This window comes from Argiope bruennichi, chromosome 1 (assembly GCF_947563725.1).
Source record: "Argiope bruennichi chromosome 1, qqArgBrue1.1, whole genome shotgun sequence".
Taxonomy (NCBI): domain Eukaryota; kingdom Metazoa; phylum Arthropoda; class Arachnida; order Araneae; family Araneidae; genus Argiope; species Argiope bruennichi.
This window is the reverse complement of record NC_079151.1, coordinates 78,475,447-78,501,137: the sequence shown is the minus strand read 5'-3', so window position 1 is coordinate 78,501,137 and position 25,691 is coordinate 78,475,447. Positions and strand designations below refer to the sequence as shown.

General features: G+C 25.2%; 1 protein-coding gene and 1 long non-coding RNA gene across 5 annotated transcripts in view; both read left to right on the top strand.

Annotated features, from left to right (window-relative positions):
• Positions 1 to 1,029: 1,029 nt before the first annotated feature.
• Positions 1,030 to 25,691, top strand: part of LOC129980462 (cell adhesion molecule DSCAM-like) — a 53,415-nt gene continuing 28,753 nt past the window's right edge. The window contains exons 1-2 of one of the 4 annotated variants that reach the window (XM_056090801.1): positions 10,391 to 10,458; positions 11,467 to 11,763. In XM_056090801.1, the coding sequence (XP_055946776.1) occupies positions 10,437 to 10,458; positions 11,467 to 11,763 (319 nt within the window). In that variant the 5' untranslated portion in view covers positions 10,391 to 10,436. Of the gene's footprint in view, positions 1,104 to 10,390; positions 10,459 to 11,466; positions 11,764 to 20,253; positions 20,330 to 20,949; positions 21,244 to 22,555; positions 22,650 to 25,032; positions 25,333 to 25,691 lie in introns of those variants that run through there. The other 3 variants (XM_056090802.1, XM_056090804.1, XM_056090813.1) reach the window with 3 other exon arrangements.
• On the top strand, positions 18,889 to 19,675 carry LOC129980500 (uncharacterized). Its single transcript, XR_008785242.1, has 3 exons — positions 18,889 to 18,943; positions 19,142 to 19,243; positions 19,407 to 19,675. It is a non-coding gene; the product is annotated as an uncharacterized LOC129980500 (long non-coding RNA).

Sequence of the window (25,691 nt, the reverse complement as noted above, 5' to 3'; positions counted from 1 at the left end):
TTATTTACAGCATTTGAATTTTATAGTTTCTTTATAGCAGTTTTAATTTGATCGAAACTCACTAATAAAAACATAGTCGAAAAGTGTACTACAATGTATTATTAGTGTAAATTAAATATATAAATGAACATTTTTTAATTTAAATAATTAATACTTACTCTTATACAGGAAGATTAATTCCTTGTCTATAAATTTTTTGACTCGAAAATAATTAAAGGCATTTAGAGATAAATTCTATATTATTCACATGTTGAATAATTCCATGATACGATTCATTAATTTTATTTGAAAATTTTCATTGACGAAAATAAAAATTTCTTCAAGCGCATAAGATAAATAAAAAATAATTTTTTAATTTATTTAAAATTTAGAAAAAAAAGTTATTTAATTGTGTGTTGCATTTAGTTGAAATGAATATATATCGAAGGCCAGTGGAGAAAACAAATAGGTTTTTCAAAAAATTTTGTTATCCTTTAACTCAGAGAGTTTAAGAACAGTAAATCTTCTGTATAAGTATGTTTATACGTTATACGTTTAATATTAACCTATGCATTAATCAAACATATGTCAAAATGTGAAATTTTAAAGAAAATATGTTTTTCTAAACAGATGAAAATGTAAATCTTTTTATACAATAAAAAAAAATTGATCTAATTTTTTATATCTATTTTACATAAGCATTTCTTAATATTACATTTGAATACATCTTTATATTAGTGCATAGATATTTATATCAATGTTTGAATTCAAAATCTGTATTAGGTCTAGACTGATAATTTACAAAATTTCAATTTTTTTTTTTTCAGTCAGTGGAGAGGAAGAGCCACCAGTCCTAAATCCTATGTTTATTCCACCAAATTTGGCCATAGGGGACATGACTGAACTTTCGTGTACAATTAAGAGAGGAAATCTTCCAATTACTTTTAAATGGTTCCACAACAATTACCCTGTATCGGATACTCAAAAATATAAAATTACCAACTCTAAAATAGGTTCTCAATTCTTAATTGAAAAAATTATGGCTTCTGATATTGGTAACTATACTTGCAAAGCGTCTAATATGTATGGAGAAGATACTAAAACCGAAAGTGTAATCATTGAAGGTAATTTGTATGTAATATTTTTACTTTCGATTTTAAATTATTTCTTAATTATCTTATCTGTTGGGATATATCAAAGTTGGCTGACTGAGAGTAAAATTGCATAATTTAGTTTTAATCGAAATCATCGGAGTCCAGATTAAAATAATTTAGTACATGTTATTTACTATACCTATAAAATATTTTCAAATATATTTTATGAATTTTTTATGTGAGTTTATGACTTACATGCGTTTTGAATTTCTCTTTTTTTCCGTCGAACTTTGAAAGATTACATTTTTTTAATGTGTGCTTGTGTATTTAATTTGATATATTGTAAAACTGAATGTGCTATTAACTGTCATTTACTACACCTACAAAATATTTTTAAGATATATTTTATGAATGTTTTATCTGAATTTATTTTTACATGTCTCTTGAATTTGGCTTTTTTTTTTCGTCGAACTGTGAAAGATTACATTTTTAATGTGTATGTGTGTTTAATTTGATATATTGTCAGCTTGAATGTGTTATTAACAAGGCAATAAAAATTTAACACAATTGTAAAATTTTCAAAAGAACCTTACTTTAGACATAACTATTTCTTTTTTTAATTCCATGTAGCTATTCTTAGATTTAAAACGAGAGAAAGAGCTGAAAAGACGGAAGCAAAAGCTTTTATTCTGAAATAATTATTCAATAGGTGGGATTATATTTTATAATTCTTGGCTGATTTTGACATTTATAATCAATACTGTATAATTATTATAAATGTCAGTATTATTATAAATGCTATAATTAATAACGTTTTATTGATATAATAGTACTAAACGAAATAATGCTTTTTCGATGTTTTTCCTAAATTTATTAGTTTTATTTTGAATCTTTAAAAATATTTTTTGTATGTTGTGAACCTTTGCCAACTTATTGAATAGATTTAAGAAAAGATCCTATATATGATCTGTATATTTCACAACTATTTGCATTTGAAATACAAATTTATCTAACGTTTTAAAAAATTAAACAGATCTTTAGGAATTATTTAATATCATTATCACAAAATGCTTCGAAATACTCATCTGTACAAACTCGTAGTTTTATGAGAAAACGATATCAATAAAATTGAATTATTGATTTTTCTTAAAATGTGTTGAAGGATCTCTAAAATTTTTCTAGTAATTTTTTTACTAATTGTACATTATTATGACTAAAAATATACGCTCAAAAATAAATGTTTTCTTTCTATATTAAACTTCAAAGTTTACCTCAATTTGGCCATATTTAATCCATTTGATATTCAAGTTTTCGTACTTACGTGCAGTGTATTTAATTCAACGAACACAATTTTTCAATTCTCAAATAAATATTTACAATGTTTGATAAACCTTTTAAAAATATAATGTTTGTATTTCTTTCATGTATTTTTTAGGCATTTCGTTATTAGAATACACAATTATCCTCACTTTTGGAATACTTTGGAATATTTTTGCCACTTGTGATATTAATTTTATTTTTGTTTTGTGTTAAGCAAAAGTCATATACTCAAAGATTAATTAAAGGTAGAATCTCAATATTGGCATTAGAATCAATTGCATTAAATATATGTAACATCGATTTTTTTGTTGATGAAAATGAATCACTTGACCGCTGAAAATCGAATTTCGGTTTTGGTATACATATGCGTTTACTATAATTCATCAAAATAGTAAGTTACCTAATTTCTACCTCGAAAATTTCCATTATTCTTTTTTTGTGTAAATATGATACTTTATGCAATTATGACACTAAACAGTATGAAACTATTTGAAATTTGAATATATTTTTTAATCATCCCTTTTACACATGAATTTATATAATACAATTTTTCTCTTTTAATACACTGAATTAACTATTTATATTTTACTTTTTCTGTTTCTTTCAACGTTATGTGGCGCCACTGTCATTATTTCCATTAATTCTGGACTAGCGTCTCTACCTAAAGCGTTGCATTTTGGCAGCACAACAGAATTCCCTTCTTGTCTGTCATTAGATCTATACAACTTCGAAAATCCTATTTTGACATGCATATTTCTTCTAAATACTACAATAGTTTCAATTCATGGATATTACAGAAGACAACTTTCTGGTTGAACTGTTTATTATTTCTCATTTTCATTGGAATAGAAATAGGTAAGTTGTTTCCCATCCTTCATAATACTTTTCGAGTAATGTTTATTTAATTTTTAATAAATTTATTTAAATTTTCTTAGTAATTATGTAATAAATTTCAAGTATTTCATTTTTGAGTACATAGCAACAATTAAATTCAAATTTCTTCTTTTAAAAGTCGATCATTGATCATGCAATTGAGAAAGGCATTTTATTGACAAATTTTTCACTGGCATTCGGACAAATATGATTACTTTTTTGATTTTATCATTCTATAATATTTAAATAATATAATTTGATAATAATAATACTTCATGTAAAATTACACTTCTCTTATTCTTACTTACTAGATGAAATCCTTTTATAGGCTATAAGCACTAAATATATAAAATATCAAAAAACTATATTTAATGACTATTGCATAATCTCTATAATTATAACTTGATAATAATTAGTAGTAGTAGTAATATCAGTGCCTTTTCTTCATTGTTTTGTCACATTTGCTCTGTTTTCTTGTAATTTTTAATTACATACAAATTTTGTTATATAAAATTCACTCCTTTTTTATTAGTACTTGACATATTAATATTTTAAACAATAAAGAGATACTGAGAAATAAATCTCCTCTTTAAAAAAAAGAAGCTAGATAAGCTATTTTATATTAAAAAAATTTATTTAATACCAAAGTGCAATCGGGTTTTTTTTTTGTTTGTTTGTTAATTTGCTAAATCTTAAACAAATTTGAGGATATGCGCATTTCTTTTGATTTCTTTTCTATACAACTAAATATATCTTGTGCATTGCTATTTTTGAATAAAACAGTAATGAACTATTGGGAATTGCTTTTTGCATTATTAAGCAAAATTTAATAAATCACTACTTAATCTTTGCTTAAAACTTTTTAAGAAATTTTTTTTCAGATTTAATTATAAACTTATTACATTAAATAAGCGTTTAAAGTAACCATAAAATGCTTTCTTTTTTCTACATGAAAATGTGTATTATTGCAATTTTTAGATTTGTACTGAAATTACTTCCTACATTCCCTACTATCGAAAACAAAAACATTTAAATTAAACAAACGATATTTTATAATTTCACCTAGTAATTTATTTTCTTATAAAAACACATTTCCGTTATAGATTCTTAAAAATGATGGAATGTTTAATTTTTTTACTTTTTTAGGTCATATAATTTCGATAGGAAAAAAAGTAAAAAATCAACAGAATATATTATTTTTTAATTACATTCAATACTTAAATATTATTAAAAAGAATAATTGCTTGTGTCGTCTTATTTTTCTGTACTTTAGAATATTTTTGTGTTGTTTACTGTCATAATGTCAACATAGAATTTTCATTCAATTAAACTTATTATTTATAAATTATTCCGTTTTCAAGGTGATGCAGCTGAGGATGCACCCATTTTAAGCCCTTTATATATCCCCCCTAACCTTGCACTGGGTGATATCACGGAACTTTCTTGTACTATAAAAAGAGGATCCTTTCCAGTTTCATTTAAATGGCATCATAATGGAGTCGAAATCCATTCACACCACAAATACAAGATTTTAAATGGAAAAACCAGTTCTCATTTATCTGTAGGAGAAATCCAAGCTGAAGATATTGGCAATTATACATGTCAGGCAATAAATGCTTATGGGCAAGACAGTACAACTGGAAGTGTTACTATTGAAGGTATGACGATGTTAAATTTCACTTAAAATGCTATTTTAGTTGCATTATCATTTGCAGAAGCATAATATGTCTTTTATATAAATGTACATTATATTTTATAAATATGTATTTTATATGTTCCATTATATAATTCTATGAGAGTTTTGTCGAAAGTTTTCACTGTACTATTTTTTGCTTTCTGTTCCCAAAATTTTGTCACTCTTGACTGTTTTTGTAACTTGAACATTTTCAAAGGTATACAAACTATTGAAATTGTATGAGAAATAAATTTAATGAATAAAAGAATTTTAATGGGTACATGTCCAATTTTTTATTTAAAAAATTATATTTCCGTTGATTTTTTTGAAATTTTGTTTTTACTTTATCTGTTGATTACCATACATACGGTTCGTTTACAGCAATTGAGTATTATTGTTATTATTAGAATTGTTATATTCTTAATTAAGTTATCCTGATTTAAAATCATTCCTTAATTTCCTTTTAGTCCTTAAGTACTTTTACTTTCCTCAATTATGTGGGAAACACGCATAGTATATTATAAGTCCGATTCATGAGAATCTCAGAATTCATTGTCTAATATTAATCCTCCTCTTAATAGAATACGAATGATTAAATGTTATCTATTACATTTGCTTATTAAAAAAATGTTTTCCGAAATTTAATATTCAAATTTCGTATTTCCGTAACAAAATCTCGTACTAAAACTATTTTTAAAGTATTGAAAATAGAAACCTTTGTTTCAAATTCCATTTTGGCAATTTAATGTTGAACATGTTTCATTCATACAATATTGTGTACATTTGTTGTTGTAATTAGTATTCACACTTGAATGTGTATTTGGAAATTCAATAAATTGTATTGTGCCTTTGATATTTCTTTTTTACCGTAAAAAAATCGCAATGTGCGTTCCTGTTTATTTATTTATTTTTCTTAATGTATAACTTCCACTGTCTAAAATTATCTTATTGCAATCAAGTATAATTATAAGTGGTCACCAACAGCGTCCTCTTTATTATGAAAAGTATTTATCTATTATTTATCTGCCTTGTTAATTGTTTCCTTTAAGGTGGATGAAATATATATTTAAGATGATTTAAGTCAAATCTTTAAAGTTTCTTACTATTTGGAAGTTGGACAAATCGATTGCTTTCAAGTAATATATCAAGTTGTTGAGAAATAAGTGCAAAAATGAAATGCATTAATATAAAATTGTTGTTGCAATTCATATGTTTATTTTGTACCATATGTATGCTTTTTCTGTCCAATAAAAACAATTTCATGAATATTTTATTACTATTGTTTGAATATCAGATTTGAAAAATTCGTCTTCTTTTGTTGATGTAAGGCGATTGTGATTTTATTCAATAATGAATTGAAAAATTATGCCTCTCTGAATCGATAATAGCATCTTTTTCCAATAGGAATGTTAAATAATTTATATTAAAAAATTAATAATTTATGTGTGTTGTTTATTTTAATCATGTGTAGAAAGTTACAAAACATGACGTTGTGTGGCGCTACTGGTACTAATCGAGCGATGTACAAGAGTTTGTGAACAGTTCTAAATATTCCTTCTGTATCTACGATGGTGTACAGCATCATCTTCATAATGGCGATTTAAAAAAAGGTCATTTTATTTACGTTTGAAACAAGCAAAAACGAATATGCTGTTTTTGGATACCATTATATGTCTCCTTATAGTGCATCAATTGGAATGGAGGAAAGGTAAATAAAGTTTAATATGTTTTATTTTAATGTTGTAACCAGATACCATATTAATACCTGCATTTTTTTGATGTAGAAATGTGCATCCTTTAATGTTAAATTTTGCATTTACAAAATACATTTTATCTCTAAAACTACGATAATACATTTTCCGCTGCATTTTATCATCCATTCATTTCTGATACATTTTTATTATAGCTTAAATGTCATATAATCCTTATGAGATCAATATCCATGGCGACGTTTTGATAAATTTCTAGAAATGTATGTTTCTAAAGAGTATGAATTTTTTTATATACTTGAAATTAATTCAATGCTTTAGCTAAATTTAATTTCGGCTCGAGTAAAAATAAAATTCCTGTCTATTTTTTTTTCTATCTTGTTCTAAATAAATGGTTTTAGCCAAGTATGTTTACACTTGCAAAATTAATGATAATATATATAATTATTACACTCTTGATACTTTCATTAGAAAGTCTTTCCTAATAATTATTTCTCCTTTTAATTTATCTGCATAGTTTAAATTCTTTCAGGAATCATCTGTCACAAATGCATTTAGACTGTTTAGAATACATTTTCAGAATTGTTTAATTTTTGTGCATATTATTCTTAACTGATTATAGTAAAATTTCCTTAATATCTAAATCACATTTTCTTTCATAAAATGTAATATTTTCTTTGTTTTTTTTATTCCAGTTGAAACGAGTGATGCTCCTGTTCTTAATCCTTTACTAATACCACCTAATCTTGCATTGGGGGATATTACAGAGATTGCTTGTTCTATAAAGCGTGGTAGTACTCCGGTTACTTTCAAATGGTTTCAAAACAATGTGGACGTATCAAATCATCCTAAATATAAGATTTCAAACATTGGTAGTAGTTCTCGCTTTGTAATTGGCGAAATACGAGCGACAGATATAGGCAATTATACATGTATAGTAAAAAATGCTTATGGCCAAGATGAAAAAACTATCAGCTTAATTATTGAAGGTAAGAAAAAATGGCAATTTTGAACTAAAATAAGCTAGTAAATTTTATACTCTGAATATTTTTTTTTTGATAACATAAATTATGCTACAATATATAATGTGTGTATGTACATATTTACTTCATTCTATTTTAAGTTCTGGATTTTTTTTATATAATAATGAGCAAATGACTAAAAATTTCTCTTTGTGAAATTATATTTCATATTTACAGTAATATGTTATTATTTTTATATTTAGCATCAAATTAAAGCATTCTGTTTCATTCTTACAGCACGAGTAAAATTTTAATATGTTTTGGTTATTCGATTTCTATTATTTTTAAAAATATCTGTTGTTATATAATTTCTCATATTTATTCCTGTAATATTTTTTAATTATTCTATTGAATTATTATTCTACGTGCATTTTAAATAGAGATGTATAATTTGTCATTTTTTAATAAATGTCTTCAATCAAGGAGACGACAAAAAATTTATTACAAAATAACGCAAAAACTGCTTTAGAAAATAGAGATTTGGTTCTTATTACTTCTAAATTTCAAATCGAATGTATATATAATTTATCTTAAGAAGTTTTGGTTGATGATCTAAGAAAACTGATTTATTTGAAAATGTGAAAATAATAAGTCTTTAAAGTACAGGAATTTCTTGAATTTAAACTATAAATTTAAAATTTGTAAAAATTTTGAATTCTTTAGAATGTTAATCATTTTGAGAAATAAATTGATGAAAAATCATATTCCCTTGTATTTCTCTTTGTGTCCTGTTTTCTAAAATATCTGTTAAAAATGAAATTGGTGGAGGGGGGGGGGGCTTTCGAAGTATTCAAGAACTGTTCAAAGTTGGGAATTAACATATAGTTGTGACTGTCAATAAATGTCGATTCCTTGTATTTAGTAATAAACCCATTTTATCCCAAACCCGCCTTATCAAGCCCATGATATGAAATATTTTATTTCTTTCTGATATGTTACGAAATGTGACTTGTTCAAATCTATATCGATTTCGATAAAATAATTTATCCTTTTATGTTAACACTTGTTTGCAAAAGAATTTATTCAAAATAACTAATACAAAATATTTTAAGATGTAAAATTATTATAAAATAATTGAACTTTATTCTTTTGTTGATCTGCAAACTCAGTACCGTTTTCCTTTACTTTCGAAATGTGTTGGAAATGAGAAAAACGTTCAATATTTATCCATATTTACTACATTGAAAAAGCATTAATAAGATATACCAGAATTTTCGTACATCAGTTTTTTACTTTGAAATTTTTGTACAAAAACTTTCGGGTAAAAAAAGATCGTTTTGCTCGATTATTAAAAATACTTTTAGGTACTAAGTTAAATTATAACAGAAAATGAATGATTTTTTGCTAATGTTTTTGAAAATGTTTAAGAACCTATATGCAAAAATAATGTATTTGTTTGAATACTATGTTTACATTTGTTTCCTGGAAATAATAAATTCCTGTATTACCTCTATGTTTATATTATTTTTAGCACATGTGATTTTTAATCAAAACTTTTTTGTACTAAAAATTATGATTAAAATATAAGTTGTTAAAACTTATGTATTCGTACATTACGTAAAATACATATGCTTATTTCCTGTCTAAATATTATGAATCTAGGCTTTCTTTCTTTCTAGAATAATAATATTGTATAATTCTGTATAATCAAATCTATCCCTAGGTTCTTCATTGTAAATTCGATGTGCATTTGAATTATGCTTTTTCTATTTTTATTTTTATTGTTATATGGTAAAGCATTATTGGCTTTATCAGATGAGAACACGTTTATAGCATGTGATGTATTATAATATTTTTATGATTTCACAATGCTGTATAGCATTCATAATATCGAGCAATGTTGTGGAAATATCGAATATATATCTTGTATTGATAGAAAGAACACGTGATCAATCATGATGTTCAATATCATGATTTGGAACATCAATATCAAAATTATTTAATATTACGTCATTAATAACATTTTCAATACGATTTATTACTATCGCATTCTTTATAACAAAATTATCTGTAAATATTTGTTAGAATTATTATGGAAATGACTGATGTTGGGTGATTAAAATAATATTTATGTTTTTAGTTCGTTTGATAATATTTATATTTTTAGTTCGTTTTGATTTCAGCTAAAGAAGCATAATTATATCGAATAAATCACAAAATAAAATCAAGCGCTTGTTTTTTTCTTTCATATTAATAGGTTTGAAAAAGTATTTTTCCATTTTTCATTAAAAAATCCAAGTTTTTTAACTAATTAATTGCAAAAGAGAATCTTGAGGAATGCTGATCATTCTAGAGTAACCTAATAATATAAAATTTTGATAAACCTAATCATATTTTTCTCTTTCAAAGAATGGTTATTTTTAATTTAAAAAATAGAATGTTTTTCCTGTACTTTTGTATTTTCAAAGAACTGATAGAAAGTGTTTTACAATTCAACGTAAAATATTTTTTTTTAAGTAAAACATAATTTTATATGGTTTCATTTCATCATCGTTACAAATTTCAACGTTATGTGGCGCTACTATACTGTTGTGATTGAAAGCTGGATATGACTAGCTTGCTACATAACGGCTGAAACAATTTTTTATGCAACATTCTGTTCTTATTTGATCAAAATGTTTTTCATGAGGGACATGTTCTGAGCAACAAATAAGATATTGTATTTGATTAGCAACGAATTTGGAAGTCTGCACTAAAACCATTGCCTTGAAAAATCATGTATTTTTATTCAGCAAGTTTATCTATTGTATTTTGGATTTCTCTAATGCCTTCCCCGACGCATGCAGGTAAGATTTAATACTTTTATCTCTTTTATTTTTGCATTCAAATGTTTATTATTTAAAAATACACAATTTAACCTTACTTCGGAGAAAAATTATTTTGATAAGCTTATAAATTTGCTATGTATGCTCCCCTAAAATAAGAGAAAATCAGAGATGATTAAAAGTTCTAATTTCAGTAATCATAGTTTTTGGTCTCTCAAAGAAATTTTGTACAATTTTTAACCGAATTTCGGATTTATTTTATATAAATTAATTACAGTGTCACGGAATTCGATAAGTCAATAAACAACAGTACACTTAGGTTTTAACATTATTTAAGATCATTACTCAAAACGTTTCTTTCGCATAATACATTTATTAATCCTTTCAAATTTTGTTCTTCAAAAAATTATTTTAGTATGCTCTATATATCTACTTTAGACGCATCTTTTGAGAGAGGGTTCAAAATTTCAAGTATCATAATTTTGCAATTCCATCGTGATTGCTGGTTGGTTTAAAGATTAAAAAAAAATACATTTTCACTCCATATTCAGTTTTCTTTTCTAATTTTTTTACAGATTTCTGTTTTAAAAACTCTAATAATTTCAGCATTTATTATATTCTAATAATTTCAGCAGAATATTTTGAAATCAAATAATTTCATGGGTGCAATATTAGATTAGAAATTGATTATTTCGAGAAATTTTTTCAGAAAATTGATCCAAAGAAATTCTGTAGTTAATTTAAGAAATTTTTATAGTTATGCCTCCATAAATCAAAGAAATTTTAATTTAAATTGTCTTGCATTTTACAGGGATGGCTTTTTCACTCACATAAAGGACTGCCTTTATATCAAACTTAAAGATGTTTTTAATTATATTTACTGTCCTTTATAAAATTCGTAACCGCTATTTGCGTACGACGATAATATTCATCAGAAATTTATATATATATTTAAAAGAAATTGTATAATAATAATACATTATAACATTAACATAATTTAATTTTTGTGTTTCTTTTCTTATATAATAGGTATGGCGTCAGAAAGTGCACCTATATTAAATCCTTTACAAATTCCACCGAATCTCTCTTTAGGTGACATGGCAGGCATTTTATGTACAGTGAAGAAAGGTAGTTTGCCAATGACATACAAATGGCTTCACAACGACAAAGAAATTACATCACATACAAAATATAAAATAACTGATATGGGTATTAGCTCGCACTTATCTATTAGTGAAATCGAAGCAACAGATATTGGTAATTATACCTGTGTTGTAAGTAATTCATATGGTCAAGATAGAGGAAACATACAAGTTATTTTAGAAGGTAAAAAAGTTTTTTATGCTATGTTATGTATATCCTTTTGATAACAATCCATTCTATTTATAAAAACATTAAAATAAAATTTCTTATTGATTCCAAAGTGATATTTTTGTTTTAATTAAATAATGTATACAAATCAAAGCACCATCCTTATTTTTATATGTATTCTATTCTTGTATTTATACAATTTAAGAATATACTTACCCTTAAATTATTCTCATAATAATTTGAAAACAGTTTTTTCACAAGGAAGTCGTGTAAAAAGCTTCAAAAATATAACGTAGTAACACATTTTTTTTTCTGAAACAATTGTTATGTTTTTTCGATACTTTTTTTGTTTAATAAAACTTATGTGTTAGAAAATTAATCTTATATATTATTTGATAATAATTGATTCAATGGTATCAATCAAATAAGGAATCTCAAACTTTCATTCTTTATATTTTTTGAGGAATTATACTTGCAATGAAATATTAAAGGGATGGAATTTTGAAATGCAATATATTTTCTGCATTTTCAGAAATGTAAAAACGTACATAGAATATATGGGTTCATCAGTTGTTTCATTTTTGATGTATACATACTTCTTATTCGATTCATTATAATATGTTCCTGATATTCATATTATAAAACCGAATTATGTTTTGATAATCTGTTTTAATATGCATTAAAGTTTGTTGTTTCTCTTTTAAAATTGTCTACATCTGTAAAACTCTTGATTCGAAGTTTAAATGTTACGGAATATTTCAAATGATTCCTGTTTTAGTATAACCATTTACTTAATGTAGCTTTCTTCTAAATATCCTGAATATGTCTCTTTATTAATACATTCTTTTATATTATTATATAGTACATTGCTTGATTATGCGAGAGATAAATTTATCGAAATGAGAAACAATATATTTGTTGCTTATAAAAACAAATATTAAAGTATTACAGATGCATTACGTTTTTCTGTCGTTACAATCATAACAAAAATATTGAAATCGTTTTAAAGTGTTTTCGCTTCATTCTAATAAAATTTTCTTACATGATATTTTACTTCAACTTAAATTTATCCCAAATTGCCATCAAATTACAGTTGTTGTTTTTATACTTGTTTATAAAGCAATCAATTGGATGTCAAGCTTTTCATCCTTATGGGAAAAAATATGATAAATTTATGAAATTAATAATTGCGTCATACTATTTGTAGTGCGTCTTAACCACTTTTATTTTATGTATTTGAATCATTCGTGTTATTTAAAAGTAGTTAGGAGGAATGTAAAAAGTATATAAACAATTCAAAAATAATATGATTACTTCAATATTTTTATATTTTTTAATCGTAAATTCTTTAATTTCGATCTGAAACCCTGTTTCTTGATAAATGTACCTTCAAAGGTTTATAAATATTTTATTTATTCGTGATAATAGAGCTTATAGAGTGTTCAGTGTATTATGTATTATTGTATGTATTCCCATCTCATGATATTGTACTATTCATATAAGAAAAATGCGAAATCTGAAGAAATTTTTTTAATTATTTGAAAATATAAAACTTATAAATTTCCGTATAGTGGCGACATCTTTTATTGCTTCTTTGATTCATTAATACAAAATTGACATAAAACAAAAAAAAAAACTTGTTATTCTTTGCACAAAATGTTCATTAGAAAAAAAACATCATCTGTGTTTTCATCGTTTAAAATTTTATGTGAATTTAAAATATTGTGAGGAAATGCTTTTTAATTGCTTACATTTTCCATATATTCATCTATCATCAAAATATTGTCTTCGAATTTTTATAATTTTTTTGTATTGTGTACTTTTTCCTTAGATACAGTGATATGCCTCTTTTCTCTAAATTTTTGCTGCATCGTCTAAAATCTGAAGTTCCTTTTAGTTTTTAAATTCAAAGAGAAATTAAATATTACTCATATTTTCATGCTTTCACAGATATGGTAAAAACATGTCTATCGAATCTACTGATTGAGTTCTATTTTTTATTTTTTAAATTTTTATCATTTAAGTTAAATTTGTTTTGCACTACTATCTGTTTTTTAAACATTAGATCTGTTTTGAAATGCTATCGCTTAAATGAATCATTTTTATAAAATAATTGAAAAAGTAACATTTATATAAAACGCTTGAAATTTAAATACATGTATCACGTGATTTATTTAGTTGCCCAGTGAATTCGTTTATTCTTGAGGGGCGCTGCTAATGCTCCTGTATAGTTGTTTTCTCTATAGATATGCATGCTTTTAAATACTGTTTTGTGGGAAAAAATAATAAAAGCATTTCTTGAGTGCGAAGCATTCACACTCATTCTTTTTATTTCTGTATTTTAATCGCAATGAAACTATTGAAGAGAAGAAAATATTTTATTGAAACCTTATTCTGTCTGATCATAACGTTTGCCGAGAATGAAGGTAAGTTTAAATAATTCTGATTTTCTCTTTTATGCATAGTTTTATAAAATCAGCTGTTATTCAATTTAATAATCTATTTTCGTATTTACAAATATAAGGTTATTTATTTTTGTAAAATAATAATTTTTAAAGAAAATTGAAAATTTATCAAAAAATGATTATTTCGAACTGTTCTATCTTTTGCTAAATATTTCTCTATAAATATTTTTAGAAAACTCTTTCATATTAAAAAATTTTCTGTTTAATATTTCTACTTTAGAATTTACTACATTCCATTTACTTTCTAAATAAAATGTATTTTTGTTATGAATATAAATATAATTAACTGGTGCTGTTTCGCCTTTATGATAGAAAGACTATGTTAATTGAAAGCGATTCTGAACTAGAAATCTTTAGGGAGAGAAAGAGAGATTTATATTTATTATCACTCTTAAATTATTTATATTATAATCTTTCTATGCCGAAAATTAAAATAATCTAAAAACATTAATTTCTTAAATACTTTAGTTTAAAAAAAGTTTTAATTTCTTTGCCATATGATTCTATTTATACTGTACATAGTTAAAAATTTCCTATTCAAAAGAATTTGCTTTTTTATGCTGCAACTTATAAGTAGAGAATTTGATATAAAATAAAAATATATTTTATAATGTCTGTCAAATTTGTTTATTTATTCATTCACCTCTATAATTTTTTGCATTCTTCTTTCAATTCCGTAATTTAACTCACATTAGAATTTAATGAATGTTTTGAGAACTCTATAATATTTTCATTACATTAAATAATCATTTTATTTTAAATCTATCAACGGTATTCATATTTAATTAAATAAGTATAAATTTATATCTCTTTCAGCTAATAGATCTGAAGATCCTCCTATTCTTTATCCGCTTATGGTCCCAAGCAATCCTTCTATTGGCGATAATGTAGAGATGCATTGCACACTTAAAAGAGGCAGCCTTCCAGTTACCTTCAAATGGCTTTATAATAATCAAGATATGACCTTAACTTCAAAATATAAAATCACTAATGCAGATAAAAGTTCACATTTTTCGGTAGGAAATATACAATCGCATGACATTGGAAATTACACATGTGTCGCAACCAATAATGCCGGTGTTGATCGCAAGGTAGCAAGTATTATTATGGAAGGTGAGAAGTATATTTGTTCTGGATAACTGATGTACATACTAAAGAAAAATCAGTTTTTAAGTTATCTTAACTCGAAAAATAAATTTATTATTGATTTTGTAGTTCTGCTTTCATTCTTTAAAAATACATTTCCTGTTATAATCTTTTTCCTGCTATCAATATTTATTTCCAAGAATACATTTTTTCATTTGACAAAATATCATGGGTTAAAAATTTTATATCGATATTCATTTGGGATTCTCGATTTCATATGTGAAAAATCATTTTTATTAATATTTAATTAGTATTTTTAAAATAATAACAGATATTTGTGTTATTTTTAAATAATGTTTTTATATTTCTTAGCTTATCATTGCTCAACCATTGCTATTTATATTTATCATCGATACGTGGCGCTACAATCACTTTTCTTCAAAAATTGAAACAGTCGGATCACAACAAGCCAATGTTGGCTTCATTCACAAAAATACCACGCTTTTTCCTTCTTCTTTTCTTCAACGCAAAATCACAATGTTCTCAAAAGTTCTTCTAATAGTAATTTATGTCAGAATTTGCAAAGGTAAGTTAATATATTTTCTATATATACTTCTTTTTAAACATTTATTTTATGTCCTCATAATTTCAAATTTTGAATTTAGAAAAAATAAAAGAGAAGTCACATTTCTAAATTACTAAATTTTCTGTTCTTTTTAATCTAAAAAAGCTTAAATTTGAAAGTTTTAATTCCCATAATTATGTTTTAAACATTAACAAATGCTTTAAATGTAAGCAGATATTTGGGGTTATTGATTATCAGATAAGTTAATTTAATAAAGAAAATATTTTTTCCTTACTAAGAATTTAAGATTATATTAAAATCCATTTTTTTTAACATTTCAAACAGCTGCTGATTCGTTATCGGAACCTCCTGTGCTGTATCCTTTAATGGTTCCATCAAATCCAACTCTTGGTGACGACACTGATATATTATGTAAATTGAGAAGAGGTAGCAAACCTGTGAAGTTTGAATGGTTCCACGATGGAAATGCAATTGACGTCGGAGGCAAGAGAAAAATTACAATCACTGATAGACGTTCTGTATTTTCGATGGGTAATATACAAGTTACAGACATCGGAAATTACACATGCGTTGCTTCGAATGCTTTCGGGCGGGATTCAAAAACAGAGAGTGTTTTAATCGAAGGTGGGTATATCATTTGTTATTTTCACAACAATAGATATGAAATCAAATATCCAAAGAAATTTTTATTCAGTGAATCTGATTTCCATTACAAAAGATATCTGAAAATAAAATTCAATAGAACAAAACAGATTGTAAAACAAATAAATTGTTTCCTTTTTTATATTATGTCTTTACACAATAAAAACAATTTTCGAGCATCTGTGTTTTATAATTCTGTACCTTATTATTCATCTGCAGGGTTTCTTTCAATATCTTGTGTGATTTTGAAATACTGAAATTAGCTTGTCATTGTAAGTTGATATGTATAAGACTTCTCTCCGGTAAATAATGCGATTATATCATCAGGTTAAAAATTTGATTACTTCTAATTATTTAATCTACATTTAGGGATATATTATTTTAAAATTTCCATATTCATTTACTTTTAATATATGCATATATAAAATAACGCCTTGTCATTATCAAGAATTTTTCATTTCCATATACTATATCCTATTTATGAAACTTCTTTATAATAAAAATACACTAATATTTATATGAATTGATTTTCACATGCACTAAATTATTGCAAAATTGTTTATGTTATTAAAAAATTATGCGCATTTCATGAATGCACACTGTGTTTTAAAATCTATGTTCTTTATATTATCTTAAATATTAATAAACTTTCTAGATTAATATAGATATTATTCTGATTATGTAAATTAAAAAGTTTGCATAGGTTTAAAATTGTGTGAATACAAACGTGTATGAAATTTCTGCGAACATTATTTATACATTATACAAATATTCTCAATTTCCTTCAGAAATTACATGAAGGTACGGTATTATTCAATGTATCGATATTGTACTTATTAATTTTATGAATTTCCACTTTATTTTGTTATTTATTTATATTTTGTTTGTTTGTTTATCAAACACTGAGTTTTGTACTCAATATTTATTATAAAATCTCAGATTGAGAATGGTTCAGTTACGCAACAACATCAGTACAATAAATATTTTGACATAAAGGTCTTTTTTTTTATTATTCTCTCCCTATTCTGCCAATAATTGTCGCAAATATCCCTTTAACTTCTTTTTGTTGTTGTTGTTGTTTGTAGCTTATTTGTCATTTTGAGTCACATTATTAAATAATAAGATTGGTTTTAATCATTACTGAGATACCATTCGAATAAATATGTCTTTCTACTATCGTCTTTCAAATATATTCTCCTAAAACATATTTAAAGAATGAAGAGATAAGAAATTATGAAGATCAATTTTGTATACCCAATCAACCTGCACAATTTAAAAAAGAGTTGATTCATTGCAGCTTTTGGAGATGTTTATATTGATTAAAAATTAATGAATTCGGGCATAGAGTACGTCCGTACTGGAATAATATTTAAATATTTTTGCAATCATATTGAACAGATATTTGCATTGCATGGTTACCAGTTGCACCAGTTAGCACAAAAGTTATCGAGGCAGTTAAAGTCTGGAATGTGGTTTGTGACAGATTTGATTACAAATGAAAAACGTTGTTTTGATCATAACGGTTGTAATTATATTGACGGGTTTTTTTATCCAGAATTGCATGTTTTTCTTAATCGCTCATTTGTATCGGCCTGTTAAAATGCTTCAAAAATTATCAACCACTAAAAGAGCTTTCAGGAAAAATCTTTGATTCAAACTTCATCGAAATTGATGGAGTTAAACATGCATACAAATTTTGCGCTTAAACATTGAACAATATATGTAGTATAAATAATAAAATGAAACTTTTGAAAATCAAATTTAAGTATTTAATTGTATTTTCATCGCCGGCTTGATGTATTTTGGATGAATATTTTGAATGTATAAATAATTTACTTTCACTGTGGGGGCAATATATAAAACCACAAATAACAATGAATGAAAATATTGTTCCTAGTATTAATAAAACGAAATCTTTTTATGGTTTTATATATATTTATATATGTTTAGAAAGCAGTCGACTTGAAAAAGAATTAAACATTATGTGCAAATTTCTTTTTTCTATAAATTATTTTCTTAATCAGATAATTTCGTTTTTATTTTTCATGTAAACAGGGCTTATTACATTTTTATTTTTTTATTTAATATATGTATCTCATTCAAAAATAAATAGCAGTTTTGAAAACATCTGAATATTCAAAATTCAATCAGCTTGAATTTACAACAAAATGAGCGTATGTTGACAAGTGAATATTTTCATTATTGTTCTATTGCAATTACGAATTTCTATTATTACTTTTTTGCTATCAATCATGCAACATTCATTACTTTTAATTAAAAATCTGAAAACTGCAACCACGCAAAAATACGACTGGAATGTGGCGCCCCCCTCGTCAGATTAAATGTCCATTCAGTCTCTCCTTTTTGTTTTCAGTCTCTCCTTTAGTTTTTGAATCATCTGAACAATTTGATGTAGGTAAGTAAACGATTTTATTGTTTTTTATATTCTCTTTTATTAAATCAATTAAATGAATAATGCTCATAATTCACTCTATAAATTAATATCCTCATCATAAATAATTTAAATATTTAATTGGCAGATCTTATTTACTAGAAATATTTTGAAATCACTTCGTTGTATCAACATAATATGCATTTTAAAATATTTTTGCAGGATTTTATCATTTTATGGAATACTGAAACATGTTTGAAATTTATTACAAGCAAAGTCTTATTAATAGAATAGTATTCCTGTTGGCATATATGATACATAATAGTAAGTAAACTTCAAGTACGTCCTCTTTCATCATTTTTCAAATCTTGTTAAGCAGTGAATCTTATTAAATAAGCATTTCTAGATTAATAGCTAACTTTTTCCAAATAATTCATTATTTCTGTTTATCGACCTATTTTGCTTATTGTTGCTATATTTTTTATAGGTTGTGAAAATGAAACTCCCGTTTTACATCCACTTTCCATTCCTCCAGATCTTAATATCGGAGACAGTCTTGACATTCAGTGTAGCTTGAAAAGAGGAAGTCTTCCCGTTACATTTGAATGGAAAGTAAACGGTGTCATGCCTGCAAAACGAATTGGAATTCGTATTAATACATCAAATAAACGAAGTAATTATGTTATAGACAACATCTCAGCTTCGGATGTTGGTAATTATACGTGTGTCGCATCAAATGAAAATGGTTCAGATAGAGTTTATGCAACCCTAGACGTTGAAGGTAACATAATAGATTTTTCTGCAATAAAATTAAATACTCTTATATGTAAACTCAAAACAATCAGACTGTATACATTAATTAATTCGTGTACGATACCTTGTAGAAGGTATTTTATCATTTTTCTATAGATATTTTTCTTACTTAACTTCTTCATTATATATTTCCTAATTAGTAGTAATTTTCCTATATTTAAATTTTAATGTTCTAAATACAAAAGAAAAAAACAAAAAATTATGAAATCATTCGCAGTTGCTTTACACTATATTTATCACGGGCTTTCACATAGAGACTCGATAATTAAAAGATCCACAGAAAAAATTAATTCCTTTTTGTAACGTAGTGTGGCGCTTCAAACCCTTCTGGAGCATTTATTCCAGATTTGTCGCCTTTATTTAAGTTTGTAAACGAGATGAAGGTGTGTTTGCTTTTTAACAGATGTTTAACAAATTTGACGTATTATAATTATGGTTAAGATTATTTAAATTGTTTGTAACATTTAATTATGTTATTTTCATATAGAGGTAAATTTTCAAATATTCTGTTAATGGAAAACGACTAGTTTATGCGTGTAACCATGATTAGAGTTATCTACATAACGATATTCGTTTGGATTACATCTGCGAAAATAGGTGAGTAGAATTTATCTTTACAATAAAGTTTATCTTAATAAGATGCAGTCAATTGTTAAAAAAAATTTCTCATGTGTATGTAGCAAATATATTGCATATTGTATAGTAAAATCTGTAGAGTAAATATGAATTAATTGTAACATTTTGTGACTTGTTTCCTAAGCATCATACATCACTCATCCTTAAAATAATAATTGAAATTGAAACTACTCACTACTTTGTTTACGTATAAGCATTATGTTTCACAATTTTTCAATTGACCTTCTTTTATCTGAGGTTGTTTAGGTTTTTTTTCCATAAAATCATAAATTTCATGAAGAGAGTTTTTAGAAATAAGGTATTGATATGTATAAACATTTTATGATAATGGTATATGATAGACCTAAAACCATATAACCATATTTATAATTCTCACAGACGTTGACTCGACGTCCTGTGAGGTTTCAAATTTTCTAATACATCGTATATTTTTCGTATATTACCGTCTAACTAGACCATTTTATGGAAATATATATATATATATATATGGTTATAGATATAGATCAGATGTTTATTATAACAGTTAATCGTAGATTTATAACTAAAATAATAAACAAAAATATTTTATTTTTTAATTTCAGTTTTCAGTGCTGGCATACCGATTCTACATCCATTTATCATGCCACCTGATCTTGGTCTTGGAGACAGCTTAGATATTCAATGCAGTTTGAAGAGAGGAAATCTTCCCGTAACTTTTGAATGGAAGTTAAATGGGAAAGAAATCAAAGGGTCGCCGGGAATTCGGATAAATACTTCCGAAAGGCGATCCGTTTGTGTCATTCAAAACATTAATCACGAACATATTGGAAATTATACTTGTAGAGCTTCCAATAACGAAGGGTATGATGAAGTTCACACTGAATTAAAAGTTGAAGGTATTGGAGAAGAGTTTACTATATACTGCTTGTAATGATTCTCTTTTTAATTATGATTTGAGCTACAGTGTGATTTTCTCTTCTTTATTCTTGTTACTTATATTAATGGTTTGTACTTAATTAACATATAATGGACATGAAATTAAATATCCTAAAATATCATAGTAAAAGAGAAAATATTACATGACATATTAATATGATACTTCCTGTTCAGTGTGATGATATTTAAATATATAGTGATATTTAAACCTCATACGAAGTGGCGATATTTAAAACCCCATACAATACTTATTTTAGAGTGATAATGTTTTCAGTGATATGTATCTACGCCAAATTGTTATTTCCTATAACATTTACTTATTCATAAACGTTGGTATCCAAAAAGTTTCTAACAAATATCGCATAATAAAACTACTTATGACATCTCAAAACGTATGTTTCAAACGAAATTATATAACGGGATTTCAATCACGAACGCATTGAAAATTACACCTGTAGAAATTTCAATAACGAAGGGTATGGTGAAAATTACATTGAATGAAAAATTGGAAGTATTAGAAAAAATACACAGTACATTTCATACAAAGATTCAGGTTCTAGTTATAATTCATACTAAATCCATAATAATGCTTCCCATTTGTATTATTTATTTATATTGTGTAATTTATTAATATGTGTTTATTATTAATACATGTTTATTATTTGTCATATAGCAACGCAGTAAAAGAAAGAATTTTAAATAGCATATTATTATAATACATCCCATTTAATATGATGATTTGATATTTAAAATTTACACTATGTTTATTTTATAATACCAATATTTCTGCAATATGCGTTTCCATGAAATGTCGGCTATTTCCTATAACATGAAGTTATTCTTGAACATACTGCTCAAAAAAGTTGTGATGGCTATATAATATTAAAATTTCTTGTTTCAAACAAAATTATGCAAAGGAAATAAAATACAAAACAAATTTTATTCAAATTACAATTGTTTTAAAATGACTGATGCCAAGAAGAAATTTAATTTTTAGGATGTATTCTTTTATACAGCGTGATTATTGCAATCTTTATTTTTCTATAGTAATTCATTTGCATTTGAGTCTTAAAAATTTAATTAAGAGTTATTAGTTGTTTTAAATTAAATATGGGTTTATATCATGTTTTGTATCAAATACTTTTAACTCTATAGTTTCACGATATGTGGCGCCATGTCTCGGTATCGAATTTTATAGCTTCGAAACCATGATTAACTGACGATGTTCCTTTCAAGAATTGTAATGTTTGCTTCTCCTACGTTCCTTTCCGTCTTCTCAGAAATTTTCCCAGTCGGTAAATCTGCAGTATGAAGATTTATATTTCCAAAGTGTTATTCCTAAATTTGTTTGCAATCTGTTTGACAGGTGAGTTATTCATTCATTTTTTCCATGAAATTCTTATTTACACAATATAAAGTGATGCTTTTATTGTAACATTCCCAGATAGTTAATATGCTTAAGCTTTTCTAAACAAACAGCTTAAAATATAATAAAAGACTGAATTATAATTAATACTGATACAGCTGTTTGAAAAAAGAAGCAAATCTTTTGCTTCCTCATAAAGATTTAAAGTGAAATTTTGCCAAATGCTGAAAATAGTCTCAAGCAATAATTTTCAAATCTATTGTATTATATGTTTTATTTAAAATTTCGTAAAAAATCTTTAAAGCATAATATAAATTTGCTAATATTTCAGAGGGAAAATTTTGTATTTTTTTATTGTAAACACCTTTTCTAACACAAAATCTATCTTTTGTATATTGAAAAACTATAACAAATTCTAAGCAATTAGATTCATTTTAATTTAAGAGAAATTTCCATTTCTCACTCCAAATCTGTAAATCTTTTTATACATCATAACAGTTATAGTAGCATATCATTAAGTAAACTTCTATATATTAGAAATATTATTAAAAATGTTGTGCAAGTTAAATAACAATGTATTTTTGCTAAAACTTTTGTAGTAATGTGTCAATTATAGAAAAAAGATTTAAACAATGGCTGACTTTTAAAAATTATATAGGACGAAATACTCTTATATAACTGAACTAAATTGTATTTTGCATTTCATTTGAAAATTGAAACAAGAAAAATGTATTTTACCATAGATATTTTCTTGAAAAAAATCTTTCTTTAGAAAGATATTTTTTGTAGCGTCCCAATTTTTTTTAAAGGAAAGGGAAGGTAGTGAAATATATATTGTTTCTTTGCTTTTGCTTTTATTGTATAACTTATAATAAAGTATATTTTATTTTATTGAAATATTCATCTCGTTTTGTTGAGAAATATAATTTCTTCTGACAAAATTTATTAATTTATTTAAGTTAAAGAAAAAAGTTTTCTTCCAATTTCTGTCAATTGCCCCAAAAGTCTTAAAATCGGCCTTTGTATTAAACTTTGTCTTAGTTGCGTAGTTCACATTTTTTTGATAAAATGTATAAAAATAAATCATTACCGTTTTAGTATAAATAAATACCAATTTTTATTTGATCCAAATAAAAACTTCTCAATAAAATATGAATTTCTAATTATTTTATAATTATTAAATATATAAAAAATGTTATGTTAATAGCAAAGTTTTTATGCATCTAAAAAAATCAATCTGATGAAAAAGTAAAAAAAAAATTACAAAACCTGTAGAAGCAATTTTGAAATTATCGTTTGATTTTTTTAAATTACAGGGATAATCTCAGATAAATCTGAACTTTCATTCTGTTTTAAACGCAAACCTGGTTGGATGAATTAGATAAGTTTTCGTAATTCGTAAAACCTCATTACTTCTTACAAAGGCTACCGTACTTTCAAAAATCATCAAACTGAAAAACGCAAGGGAGAAAATAAGAAATCATAAATTTTATTCATCTTTAAATATAAAACTTAAAACGTGTTACAAATACAATTTTTTATAAATAAATTTGCGTGCTTTTTATTTTTATTTATTTATTTTTAATAAAAACAATAATTTGTATCAGAAATCAATCTTATAATTTTCATGACAACAAGTTTTATTCATGATAAATAATTTTATGCGATGCTCACTTTGCACTTAAAGGAACATTTTTAGAAAAACTAATAAAATGTAAAATGTATCAGAATTTAGCAATTATTTATGAAATACGTATTCAGTAAATATCTCATTTAATGATAAGAATCTAAAATTAAATTTAGAATACATGAAATTATTCTATAATTAAACCTTCAAAAATTAAACGGTTTTGTATACGACGTTGACTTTTTTAGAAAGAAAGCGAAAAGTATTTTGCTTCTATTAGCAAGATTTCTAAGATAAGAATAGCTGGAGGCAAAGTGTTGTGTAATTTTTTGCTGATGATACAATTTTATATGAAGAAACTCTATGCTCTGTTTGATGAAAAGAAATCTTACTTTTGATAAGATTTTCAACATTATGTGCCATATCTTAACCTTTAATTGTGTTATAAAAATAATACCCACATATTCATCTATATTCTAGGATTTTCTAGACAATGTATAATTTTCCTTTTCGATTACTTTTTTTACAAAATTTATTATTTGATTATTTTTATTTGTTATACCTATTTGAAAAATTCGGCTTTGAATTTATAAAATTCTACCCATAGCATAAATAAAAATAAATATATGAATATTTGTAAAAATTTTCAATAATTTTGATATAATGAATATTTTTCTCGTTCGAATGTATTTTTATTTATTATTTATATTGATAAGATATTTGTGATTTATGAATCCGAATATTTTTTTGTTGCAGTTACTTTATCTGAAAAAATCGAGCTGTATCCGATGTTTGTACCACCGAACATCGGTCTCGGAGATCCCGTGGATTTGACTTGCAGTTTGAGAAAAGGAAGTTCGCCTATAACATTTACGTGGTATCAAAACGGAAAAGTGATATCTAATTCTTCAAAGAAAAATTTAAAAATATTAAATACTCCGAGGAGATCAGTCCTTAATATAGAAACATTAAGTTCAGAATCGATCGGAAATTACACTTGTCAAGCTTCAAGCAATGTTGGAACGGATGATGAAAGTGTCCTTGTATATGCTGAAGGTGATAAATATTTGTTTTCCAATTTTCTTATACTATATTTTCGGAATACTTCTTAATATCATCCACGTTTTCGATAAAACCTTTTGAATTTGATTTAGAAAATTAAAAAAGAATTAAAATGATTCATCTAGGTGGTAAGTTTTCTAACTCAATAATTGGTTTCTTATTTCTGGTCTATTGATATATCATATTTATAATTCTTTCTGTCAAATATTTTTTCATTCTAGAAAAAAGAAATAACCTCTTCATAATTCTGCTTTATCAAATAAAATTTATTTTTCATTTGTGGGTTCTGGTTTTGACTAAAAAAGAATGTCATGACTGTTAGTGATATCTTTGCTTTATATTTAAGTTATACT